This window comes from Triplophysa rosa, linkage group LG22 (genome assembly GCF_024868665.1).
Source record: "Triplophysa rosa linkage group LG22, Trosa_1v2, whole genome shotgun sequence".
Taxonomy (NCBI): Eukaryota; Metazoa; Chordata; class Actinopteri; order Cypriniformes; family Nemacheilidae; genus Triplophysa; species Triplophysa rosa.
Window position 1 is genome coordinate 11256011 of NC_079911.1, and position 11844 is coordinate 11267854.

At 35.5% G+C, this 11844-nt stretch overlaps 2 protein-coding genes across 3 annotated transcripts; both read right to left on the bottom strand.

Annotated features, from left to right (window-relative positions):
• Nucleotides 1-191: 191 nt before the first annotated feature.
• LOC130546155 (uncharacterized) lies at nucleotides 192-4111 on the bottom strand. The gene is made up of 6 exons (XM_057321273.1): nucleotides 3842-4111; nucleotides 3070-3183; nucleotides 2896-2959; nucleotides 2678-2745; nucleotides 2430-2503; nucleotides 192-572 (listed from the first exon to the last, which is right to left on the bottom strand). Exons 1-6 carry the CDS (start codon nucleotides 3846-3848, stop codon nucleotides 192-194), a joined length of 708 nt encoding a protein of 235 aa, XP_057177256.1. The 5' UTR covers nucleotides 3849-4111.
• Nucleotides 4112-6330: 2219 nt separating this feature from the next.
• On the bottom strand, nucleotides 6331-10793 carry si:ch1073-15f19.2 (T-cell surface protein tactile). Of its 2 annotated transcripts, XM_057321235.1 has the most exons (9): nucleotides 10554-10793; nucleotides 10019-10384; nucleotides 9821-9939; nucleotides 8835-8988; nucleotides 8341-8456; nucleotides 8065-8218; nucleotides 7190-7609; nucleotides 6839-6932; nucleotides 6331-6738 (listed from the first exon to the last, which is right to left on the bottom strand). In XM_057321235.1, the coding sequence occupies exons 5-9, from the start codon at nucleotides 8344-8346 to the stop codon at nucleotides 6642-6644; spliced, it is 771 nt and encodes a 256-aa protein (XP_057177218.1). In that variant the 5' UTR covers nucleotides 8347-8456; nucleotides 8835-8988; nucleotides 9821-9939; nucleotides 10019-10384; nucleotides 10554-10793; the 3' UTR covers nucleotides 6331-6641. The 2 variants fall into 2 exon arrangements, with proteins under 2 accessions (XP_057177218.1, XP_057177219.1); XM_057321236.1 differs by lacking the exons at nucleotides 8835-8988; nucleotides 9821-9939; nucleotides 10019-10384; nucleotides 10554-10793 and having other exon boundaries at nucleotides 8341-8818.
• Nucleotides 10794-11844: the final 1051 nt, after the last annotated feature.

Sequence of the window (11844 nt, forward strand, 5' to 3'; positions counted from 1 at the left end):
AACCTCAAAGAAATACTCGCTCATCTCTGCACGCTTTTGCAAAGACTGATAGAAGAATTTTCTCACTTGTCATCAAGTGCAAAAGACCTGTGACCTTTTCTTATTTGTAATATCTGAGCTGTTGACAGTTCCACCCACAGTCTGCTGTGTTTCATCTTTGAGGATGCAAAAGTTTCTTTACTCTCAAACTGTTAACTCTTCTCTTCTAGACTTTGTCTTGATCTACCGAGGGAGTGATCAAAGTCTTCATGCGAATTTATTCTCATCTCAAACTCTCTCTCTTCGTTTTCATCTGTCTCCCTCTCTCTCCCCCTCTCTCTCTCCTCAGCCTCCAGGGCTACTTGATGGCTGTTGAGGTAGATGCTATGGCGTGAAACCATGAGGCTGCTGGTTCGAGACGGGAGGGTGTCATCAACTTCGGTATCCTGGTCCTGGCAGTTTTGCAGAGAAGCAGGTTGTGAATGTGTCTGGGCTTGGTAGGTCTGAGCCTGTTTTTGGAACTTCCGTTTCTTCCTACGCTTTTTATTGACTGTCAGATCCAGAGAAGCGTAGGACACATCACCATGCTCGACCTATGGGACAAAGACATACTATATCATAATCTTTTTTATTGTTATATACACACTTAAAATAATAGTGCTACAAAGGCTCTTTGAGGAATGCCATTAAAGAACCATTTTTGGTTCCACAAAAATCTTTTAGTCAAAGGCCATTTCTTTCTTTCTGTAATATCTTTACACTATAGAAAGGTTCATATGTATATCATACAGCCTGACAAAGAACAGATAGGAACCTTTATTTTTAAGAGCGTAACAGTTTTAATGTAGCAGAGAAAAATATTCTAAAGGTATTAAAATAGTCACATAAAGGAAATACAGTACTTTTTTTCCAGCAGTAATTTTCATCTTGAACTTTTTAAAAACCCCACAAACATTACTTAAAGCCGTGTCTCAGTATTCAGGTTAAATTACAAAAAAGGCCTTTGAATGCATTTCGGAGTAAATTACGCAATACAAAATAGATTTCTTATCGCCACACACTGCCTGACATTACAATATCCGGTAACATTTTACAATAAGATTGTATTTCTTAACATTAGTTCATGAACTAACATTGAGCAATATAGTTTTTCAGTATGTATTAATCCATGTTAATGTTAGTTAATGTCAATACAGTTTTTCGTGTTAGTTCATGGTGCATTAATGGTAACAGTGACAACGTTTGATTTCAAAAATATATTAGTAAATGCTAAAATGATGAATAAATGTTGTAGAAGTATTGTTAGTTCATGATAGCTAATGCATAAAAATTGTTAACAAAAACAACCTTATTGTAAGTGTTACCCAATGTCCTGTATCTGTGATTTAAGCATATTGGCAAACAACTGTCAAAATTTTAATCACACAATGCCATGTTAAACTTTTTGCAACTAAAACTTTCATTTGCGTGTGCAGATCAATGCTAGTGTTATTAATGTGGTGTAAGCATGATGCCTTTGACGCATTTACTGTTGCACAGTGGTCTGAGATCTCTGACCACAGGTGCATTCATTAAAGCTCTGTTTCTACACACAGGCATGCTATCTATAAAATATGTGGGAGGGCATGCTTAAAATAGTTTTCATTTGTATTTTCACACAGGGCCCTCTGCTGATGCTTTGAAATACACTGAAATCCATTCTCATGAGGTAATGCAGTTCTCAACTTCTCATATAATACAGTTCTGTATGTTTGGTATATTATTGCTTTCTGATATTAGGGTTATTTGTCCAGGGTTGGAAGTAATAACAAATCATGCAAGAAGCAATAAAGAATGTGTTTGCGTTGCTGCATCTTTGAATAGTTACTGTACATAAAGCATGGTTACACGTTGTCAACACATTGCACACAAAATTTTTATGTATAAACATAATGGGTGGTTTGTCAGCATCTAATAAACAATTTGAAAAAAAAGACAAATAAATGAAAAATATTGTCGCTGTCCTTCCAAAACCTTGGATGTCCAAATTTGCTGTTTTTCAGGGAATGGAAAAAACACTGTACTTTTTAAGTTAAAGTTGACAAGGACTTTTTAATACTTTTATTGGAAAGATATTTGCAAAACCCAGTGTCAAACATAAAGGGTAACTAATAATAATGATTTCACAAATCACAAAATACGGACAAGGTTTCAGAAGGACAGCAGCGATATAAAAAATGAAAGGGCATTTTTTATTTGTTGTTTTTGAAGGTCCTGTTTTAGTTAACGGGAGAACTCATTTTTTTTAAAGACATATTAAAGATATTTAAGATACTACTCTCTACATTGGTATGATGTGTAATTTATGAAAAAGGGACACAAAAATGTTGACTATTGAAATCAAGACTTGAATTATATTCAAAATAGGACAAATCAGACAATTTTCCAAGTCATTTGCAAGAAGACCATACCTTTAAAACCTTTTTTGATGTGCTTGCTTGTGACATTTGTTCATAGCACATTTCCTCAGACATCCCATAAGATCCTGCAGAACCAGAAAAACATTAAATAAATACCATTGTTCCTCTTGCTGCATTTTTAAAGCTGTATCCGTCTAATTCGAAATGTCACTATTTGAAAGGTGCCATGTTCAGCCTTATCTGACAAATTATATCAATTAGAGACGAAAGGCTTTTATGTGTTTGTAAGATAAACCCACCTCCTACTTCTAAACAGATATTCCCATAAATCGGATTTTCCTGTCTTTCCATCTCGTCATCCTCAAACCTGCAGGACAGTTGACCGAAATGTATTTAAAAAGGTTTGGCTGTGAAATAGGATTATTGTGTACTATGTCAAATCAAAACATTTTTTATGAAGCAGGTTTTGTCAAGATGCAGCATTTATAAAATTCACTGCAGGTCTGCTTATCGTCACCTATCTGAATGCACCGAATTTCGACGGAATGGCTCCTCTCCATATGCGAACAGGTTTTCATTTGCTAAGGATAAAAAGATAAAAAATGTTTTAACAATTTTACAAATGTACAATTGTACATATGTAGTTTTAAAACTTTAAGATTTCACAACAATTGAATTGTGTGGAGCATACCTGTATTATATCTATTCTGTCTTCTTAATAAATATAATACAACGTTTAAACCCACAGATATCAGCAGTGCAACAGAAGTCAGGGTAATGGTCACATAATAAGGTATGCACGGATCTAAAGAGAGAATTAAACGGCAGATCAGTTAATTCTCATCAAATCATGCCTATTATTTATCTTACCATTTTGTATATAATCATTTCAATATTTTGTCCAGAATATAATCAAACAAAAATGAACAAAAACAGAGAGACATTTTGGTCAAGTTATTTTGATTTCCTTTCTCATCATTTTCTAATAAAATTAGTCTTAATTTTTTTATGTTATGTAAATAATGTTACATGCACATGATAAATAAGTGTGATAAATAATACACTTGTAAATTTAAATGTCTCAGATTTTGTCAGTAGCACAAATCATTTAAACACTAATCACTACTTTCAAAAATCATTCACACACTTCTCTAATACTGGATCAGTTTAAATGTGTGTTTTCACTGTTTTGTGCAGATCTTGAACTTCATTTTATACTTTAATATCACACAGTATTTAAGGATTAACCATGCTCCATTTTCTGTTTTACCACAAAAATCAATGATATACAGTACATTATATACAATATAATACAATATTATACGATATACAATATTTTAAAAACCTTTTAGTCTGCCATTACACAATAACACCATAACGAGATAACAAAATAACTGAAATACAATAGATTGTATACCGTCAGCAGTCAAAACAAACAAACATTTACTTTTACATTTACATACCTGACATCTTGTTTTTCAGGTCAGGTCCGTTAAATGCCTTGTGTGATAAAATCCTTCACCTGTACGTGAGCATGTTCAAGAAGAAGTGCACGAGTGTTGCTGCTATTTTTGTCGTCTTCAGACGTTTTCGGTTACAAACAGGAAATGTGGCGGCTACCTTATTCGTTGCAAACGTTCACAACACAACATTGTGTCATGAAGCACTCACAGTCATCTCTTTATAGCTGGAGATATACCTTTATTAAAATGAGAAATGTTAATGAAAAAGCTTTGTTAGAATTTGAATTAAGAGTCTAAGAAGTTTGCTTGTAATCGCTTGCCATATTTTTTAGTTTGTTGTGTGTACATTTGTGAAACGAATTCCTTCTCACCCACCATTTCTTTCTATAAAAAAGATGCTACTAATAATGTAAAAAACCTTGCACTGATTTAACGTAATTCGCAGCAAAATCTTGCTTGAAAACTAATAACAATTAATAAGCACAAAATACTAATAAAAATTGTCAAATGTAGCCTATAAGAAAACAAATTCCACAGTCAAGCAAATGTTTAAATAGGCTATGCACCACTTAAATCGTGAAACTAAGACGCATTAGATACCATAATAAAAATGTAGGTAAAGACAACCTTGTTTGGACCACTCCTAAAATAAAATGTTTTAGAAGTTATTGGAACATTGTATTCAGGTGGTATTGAGGTATAAAAGGTTTTTATAACTTATTTTTTTAAACTTATTTAAATGGGTTTACATATGTATACATAATTAGTAAATCACTGAATCTTATGTTGTACAACAATACTATAGAGACTTGGTTCTACAGTACAGGATACAGATGATCTTAGCAATGCAACAATCAATCCTTTTTGAATTTTCCATTTCCGACCACAATAGCGAGAGCAGGAAACGTCCTTTTGAGTGAACATCAAGCTGCTGTTCTAGCAAAGAACCACAATGAACAAAACTCTGTATAAAAACCATCTCTCTCACTTTCTCCCTTACACACATTTCTCTCCACAATAAAAGAAGGTTTGTTCTCAGAGGGAGTCTACGTTTTCAAATCTAGAACTTTACATTAACATCATAAATAGAACCCAAAGCTTCTCAAGCTCATATAAAACAAAGATGTACAATTACTACAGTTTCTGCAAATACAAATACAAATATCGTTTGTATTTAAAGAGTAAAAACAACCAGGCCATATTTGGTGTTTCTCTATTAGGCTGAGGATAATACTGTCTATTGGTCACTCTTTTTTGATGTGGTTTTGGCAGATGGTTTGTCTCGGCTATCTGAGGTGAACTCTGAGGTTTTTTGGAGCCTGAGAAAATCAGTGATTGTACAGGTAGCCTTTGCTTGTTACAGTAATTTAAATCAGGAGATGAATGAGAGCCTGTGGTTACACACTGTACACTAAACACTACTAAAAAAACAACTGAATTGTGATCATGTGTATCACATAGCAGCAACACTACCAATGAAATGCTTTAGAACATTTACTCAAGTGTGGGAAAAATATGGGTAAGTAAAGGAATAGTTCACAGAAAAAGGGTCACCATTGACTTGGCCATATAATTTATACTCCTACTGTGAAAAGTAAATGTGATCATTTTGTGTGAACTATTCCTTTGCTTTCGAGTCATGAAAATGATTAAATAAAACTAAGGCCCAATCCCAATTCTACCCCTTACCCCTACACTTTCCCCTACCCCTCCGTTTGGCGCGTTCACGTGAAGGGGTGTTATTAATTATCTTTCGGTTGGAGGAGTAGGGGTAGGGGTAAGGGCCAGATAGCCCTTCAAACGAAGATTTTTCAGGACCTCACTTCAAACGAAGGGCTAAGAGAAATTTCCAACATGGCTGCTCACTCGAGCAAGCAGACCCAAATGTAAGTAATTTTTGCCATTAATAAGGATTTTTAAGACAATTTTTCATTTTATGTATGTTACATTCAATCTTGTGTTTGTATTTACGGTGATGTTCTGTTAACGTTTGCAAAAAGTTTGCCAAAAAAATTGCTAAAGTTTGCTAGCGGACAGCACTGATTGCACGATATTAGAAAAAATATTTTTATGTCATATACCTGCATCGGCGCATGTCCTCTGACGTAACGTTAGGAGCTACAAACGACGTATGATGACGTATAACAGTGTAGTAGTGGTGTCCCATTTCTTAGAGGAAAATTTGTAACCCTTCCCCTTGCCACTTTGTTTCAAGGGGCAAGAGGAAGGGGTGAGGGGTAGGCGAAGGGGTAGAAAATAGAATTGGAATTGGGCCTAAATTATAAATAAAATTATAAAAATAAAAGGCCACTATGGAAGTCATGTTTTAACTAAAATTTCAAATTAAAACTTACTAATAATATTAATTATATGTTACTATAATGAACAGCTCCTTGAGGTTTCACCCTGAGATGTTTTTTTAAACAGTATTGAAGTAGGTCCCATCTATTCTGAACTCTTCTTGGCTGCATCATTCAGTCAAAGTCATCCATTTCAAAAACATTTTTATTAAATAAAATATTCGTTTTGTATCGAAACTAAGATCAAAATTTGCTTTACCTTTTTTAAGAATTTTACTCAAGTTCACTTATTTACAATTATACCAAAAGGAAAGTAGAAAAGTGAATTATAAAATATAAAAAATGTTATGTACAACCTAAAAACACTTCAACAAAAACGACAACAAAAATAATGCCTGTGAATTACATGAATCAAATATCCAACATAAAATCTTCCAGCATAAAAACTGTCTGATATTGTCGCTCGTGGCCTGTGGGTGGCGCTAAAATGCATGATTGAGTCACACTAGAATATCAGTCATAAGGACATCATGGTTCCTCACTGATGTGTACTTCACTGGTGGAGGAGGAGGCTTGAATGAAGGTGGCATATTCATTCTGAAACGACAACAGACGCGCAAATGAATGACTCCAGTCTGAGTGCAGGAGACCATTGTGAACACGTACAGTGAATTGAATGAATATTTGTGTTTCTTACTTTTTCTTGGTGAGGTGTTTTCTGTACAGGAGCACAATTAAAATCAGCAACAGCAACAGTATTGGGATAACAATATATGTTGCTCTGTTTGAGACTGATGAAGTAGAAGACAGAGAGAGAGATATGAGGTTTTGTTTCAGAGCTATCATTATTTGCCATTAACCTTCAGTATGTTCATGTAAATCAGCTTTTAGGATGTTTACATCACTAAACTGCAGTAATTCAATGCCTAACCAATAGTCATAATACATTTTCATGAAAAATAACGAAACAAATTGGTTACTCTGAAGTAAATTGGTTACTTTTTATTTGATTTTGGCTTTGAAAAGAAAAGATTGTGTGTTACTTTACCTTTTTCAATTCTCACAGCGGTGCCAGTGGTATAGATGATGGTGCTTTTACTTGTTACTACAAAGGTACCAAGTTTGCTTCCGGTCTTTGAAATTGCAGTTGTGCTCAGATTGAAACTAAAAGAGGTGTTACTTGGGTTTACAAAATCTGGATGTAATGTAGATGCATTGCCAGCAGGGGATGCTGGAGAGCTGTTGTTGAGAAGACTATGGCGACTGGTGTGTCTGTGTTCAGTTGTCATAGTAGCATTTGGTTGTGCTGTGCTCGTGAGAAAATGACTGGATTCTGATGTTGTCAGGGTAGTCGGTACTGAACTGGTCTCAACAGAAGTGAAGTTGCTCCGGGGTTCGGTGGTTTGACTGAAAAACGGATACAAAGTGCTGAAGCTTCTCACTGAAGATGTCGTTTCAGTTGTAAACCCTTTAACATCAGTGAGGTCAGAAAAATGTGAAATGTTAGTAATGGATATTAGGATACATTACATGCTAGACCATCCAAAAAGTGTGTGTATGTAGATAGTAACAGGGTAACCACTTGTTTTTAGTTTTAATAATCAAATTCCAAACACAGGGAACACACACACACACACACACTTGCGCACACACGCCTTAGGAGCTCAGTATAAACAAGAAAATTTGCAGGGATATGGAAAAAAATTAAACTGATCAATTAACTTCTGTTGCAAAGTGTATAATTTCATTCCCAAGGGCTTCTGTGATTTTCTTGTGTTTATACATCATTACAATCTGCAGTAAACATTGCTTTGGGCAAACTGAGGCTATACAGTCTATTATTCCGAGTTAACATTGTAGAAAAGCTGTGACTTTTACAAAGGAATTTTAAATTACCATTACACAAACAATCGCTTTTCATACCTTTGCTCATCTCTGGAAGAACGTGGATAGAAAACTCAGTGTCTGTCCAGAGTTGGTTGTTGTAAAAGGCAGCTGTCAGTTTGTATGTTCCTGATTGATTTGAAGTCACCGAACTCAGAGACAGAGTGTCAGAGGAGGAGACCGTTGTGTTACCCTACAAACCAAATCAAGTCTGTTTGTGTCATAAGCAGAGACGTTTACTACACTACAAATGTTCTATTTCAAGCAGTAATGTTTAATTTTTAATGTCAAACTCTTAATATTTCAAACTCTTACCTTCATCCAATTATACAGCAAGGGCTGAGAGGCTTTTGTTCTACAAGAAATCGCCACATCTTCACCAACAGTGACTCTCAAAGGACTGCTTGTGTTACACTCAGCGCTGTCAAGAACTGTTTGGGAAAATAAGAATCATTTTAATACAGATTGTGTGGACTTAATGTATGGTCTGTCATCATTTACTCACCCTCATGTCATTCCTCACCTGTTCGACTTTCTACCGCAGAACACAAAAGAAGATATTTTGAAGAATGTTGGTAACCAAACCATATTAGTACCCATTGACTTGCAACGGTTTTGTGTCCACACAATAGAAGTGAATGGCTACCGCTGTTGTTCGGTTAACAACATTCTTCCAAATATCTTCCTTTGTGGTCAGCAGCACAAAGAAATTTATACAAGTAAAAGATGACAGAATTTTCATTTGTGGGTGAACTATCACTTTAAATTGGTCTGTTTTGTTTGATCATACTCTTAATATGAGCACTTACAGTTCACAGTCAGTTCCAAGCTGGAGTTAAAACCTTGCTGATGTTAGCCCGATGGTTCCCATACAGGAAAACAGACATATAGATCACTGTTGTTTCTGGTGACGTTTGGTAAAATGAACTCTCCAGTCAAGCTATCCAGCAAAACTGATACATTCTGGAATTAAGAAAAGGAGATTGAAGTCTTATTCTTGCTCAAAACAAAAGCTCAACACCTTAGACAGGATTGCAGATTTGAGTACTTGTGCCAATTGTTCCAGAAGGAAATGGCTTATGTAGAAAAATGCACCAATTTTGTGGACTGGAAATTAGAGAGACAGGTCACACAAATGTCACTACTTACCATTAATACAAAATCCAGTTAAACTGGAACAGAATGTAGAATGTCTAGAAGAGACTTTTAATTTAATTAGAGGGATAGTTCACCCAATTACTTGTATAAATGTATTTGTTCTGCTAACCACAAAGGAAGATATTTGAAAAAATGTCAGTAACCAAACAGATCTCATCCCCCATTTACTGTCATAGTAGAAAAAATAAATACAATCTGAGTCAATGGGGAATGAGATCTGTTTGGTTACTGACATTCATCCAAATATCTTCCTTTGTGTTTAGCAGAACAAAGAAACTCATACAGGTTTGGAACAACCTGAGGGTGGCAATAGAATAGAAGTCCATATGATCTGCTATAGTCCAAGACTTCTGAAACTTTATGATAACTGTGAGAGGAACAAAATGTGGGTCTGTTCCTCAAACAAAGCAAATGTATGGCTTCAGAAGACTTGAATGCAATGGACCAATGTAACAGTGGTTTTGACTCCTTTTTCAAAATAAAAGCCCACATTTGCTGTAGAATAACCACTATATTCTTCGTAATTTCTCCTGGTCCACAATGGAAAAATGTCATAAGCATTTGGAACAACATAAGGGTAAATAATGACGTTTCATTTTTTTTGTGACCTATCCCTTTAAAGCATTTTTAAACTCACCTTTGACCTTCTAAGTTCAAAACGGAGTGGCGGACGACTAGCTGAACATCTCATTTTCACTTCATCTCCCTCTTTTACAAACCCATATGGATAAAACATCTTCAGTGATACTGGAGGCTCTGAAATAAGCATATGATGATAACTCAGATGCTGTATCGTATACAGACTATTTGAAAATATCAACAGAAATGTGTTTACCTGTGATGGTCACCTTTGTGATTTTTCTAATCGAGCCGTGAGGATAAGAAGTAATTTCACAAATATAGTTGCCACTGTCGTTCACTGTCACTTTAAACAGGTTCAAGACAGTGCCCTTTAGTTTTCCTGTTGAACTTTTACTTCCCTCCACAACAGAATCTTTTTTAAAATATTGTATTGGGTACTCAGGATGAAATACTGCGATCTTCTCATCCATCCCCTGTTGCCGTTTAATCCATTCCATCTGGATAATGTTAATTTTGTTGTTGATAATGTCCTGCTCTTCCACAATGCAAGGCAGACTGATGTTTTGTCCCTCCAAAGCAGTTTTCGACTCATAATGATATATAGTTACGCCATACGTTCCTACCAAAAATAAAACCAAAAAGTTGTAGATGAAAATGAATAAACAATGCACAATTTCACCAGTAATCTCATTTGATGTACAAATGCCCTACTTGAGGAATAAAAGTCCAAGCCTTTTGTTGCTGTTTGTGAATGTTATTTGTAGATACAGAAATCAGGCCACACTTACCTAGTATAATGCACATAAAAATAAGTTTATAAGTTGTCCCAATGATCGAAAAATCCATATCTGTGAAGATGTCAGTCAGAACTCAAAGTGCTAAACAACAGCGTCAGCAGAGCGCAGGAAGTAAACTACACCGCCAGAGAGACAGGAACAGGTTTTTTTCATTTGTCTACCAAAACCGATTTCTCTGTCTGTATCTGTAGCAACAGTCACTTGGTTTCACTTCAGCCGCGTTGTGGTCCTTTCTACCCACCTGAACAGACAAGAAAGGCTTTATGAAGTACTCGTTCTAAGGTGTAGAAAGCAAAAGAACTGTGGGGGTTTGTCATGGCGTTTTATTCAGTTTTGAAAGTATTCACTTCTTTAGGTGTTTTCTTTTCTTTGTAAGCACAAGGCTTTGCTTCGAAACAGATCAATATGACTTTATTTCACTGAATTGTTGACAGACAGCATCCCTTCCTTGATTTCCTGTTAGAATGCATTTAGTCACACGTCACACTGTGGTCGCGTACACTTGTGCAAATGAGCCACATATGCATTCAGAAACAAACACACACATGCGCACACACACACAAACACACACGTGCCGTGCACACAGAGCAGACATTAACGGATTTCTGTTACACTTTTATGTTTTCTTTCATTTTTGGACCTTTACATCTGCCAATTAACGATACAGAGTATGATTCAAATGAACAAAGTAAAACATTTTGGTTTACTTCTGGTTATAAGATTCATCACAACACATTCTTTCTGACAGCAGGAGCATGGCGAGCACCAAAAAGGTCTGACTCAAACCAGGAGAGGTATCTGGCCTTCCCAGACAACAATTCCACATGACGTGTCTCTGTGGTCTGCAACTCATAACCATCGGTATAATTAGACCAAAACAACATTTCTGTCGAATTTAATGAAGAAATAAGTGATGTGCAATGGGGATGGCTCCATTTTTTATATTTTTTATTTGTCTGAATGAATGCAGTGGGAAAAATCTAAAAGATCAACAGATCCCCAAACGTGGCAGCTGATGGCAGCGCAGGGATATATAAACTCTTAAATCTAAAGTTAAAGCAGCATCTTAGTGATTATAAAGTAAATCACACATTGAGGCTTTTGTACAGACACACAGGGCTGATTCATAGGAACATTTTTTATATGCATGAGGGATTTGATGTAGATAGAAAAAGGCTGAAGTCAAAGTACTTTGGAAGGTCAAGAGCAAATCACTGTCATTTGTAATGTTTGCCTGTCATACATCTAAAATTAATATTTTGCCAGAGGATTAAAATAACCC

Coding starts and splice junctions, on each gene's coding strand:
- LOC130546155 (XM_057321273.1), bottom strand. Junction 2,504..2,677: donor TATCTGTTTAGAAGTAGGAG/GTGGGTTTATCT, acceptor CTGGTTCTGCAG/GATCTTATGGGATGTCTGAG. Junction 573..2,429: donor CATCAAAAAAGGTTTTAAAG/GTATGGTCTTCT, acceptor TTTGTCCCATAG/GTCGAGCATGGTGATGTGTC.
- si:ch1073-15f19.2 (XM_057321235.1), bottom strand. Junction 7,610..8,064: donor TCTTCCAGAGATGAGCAAAG/GTATGAAAAGCG, acceptor CTGATGTTAAAG/GGTTTACAACTGAAACGACA. Junction 6,739..6,838: donor AAACACCTCACCAAGAAAAA/GTAAGAAACACA, acceptor TTGTCGTTTCAG/AATGAATATGCCACCTTCAT.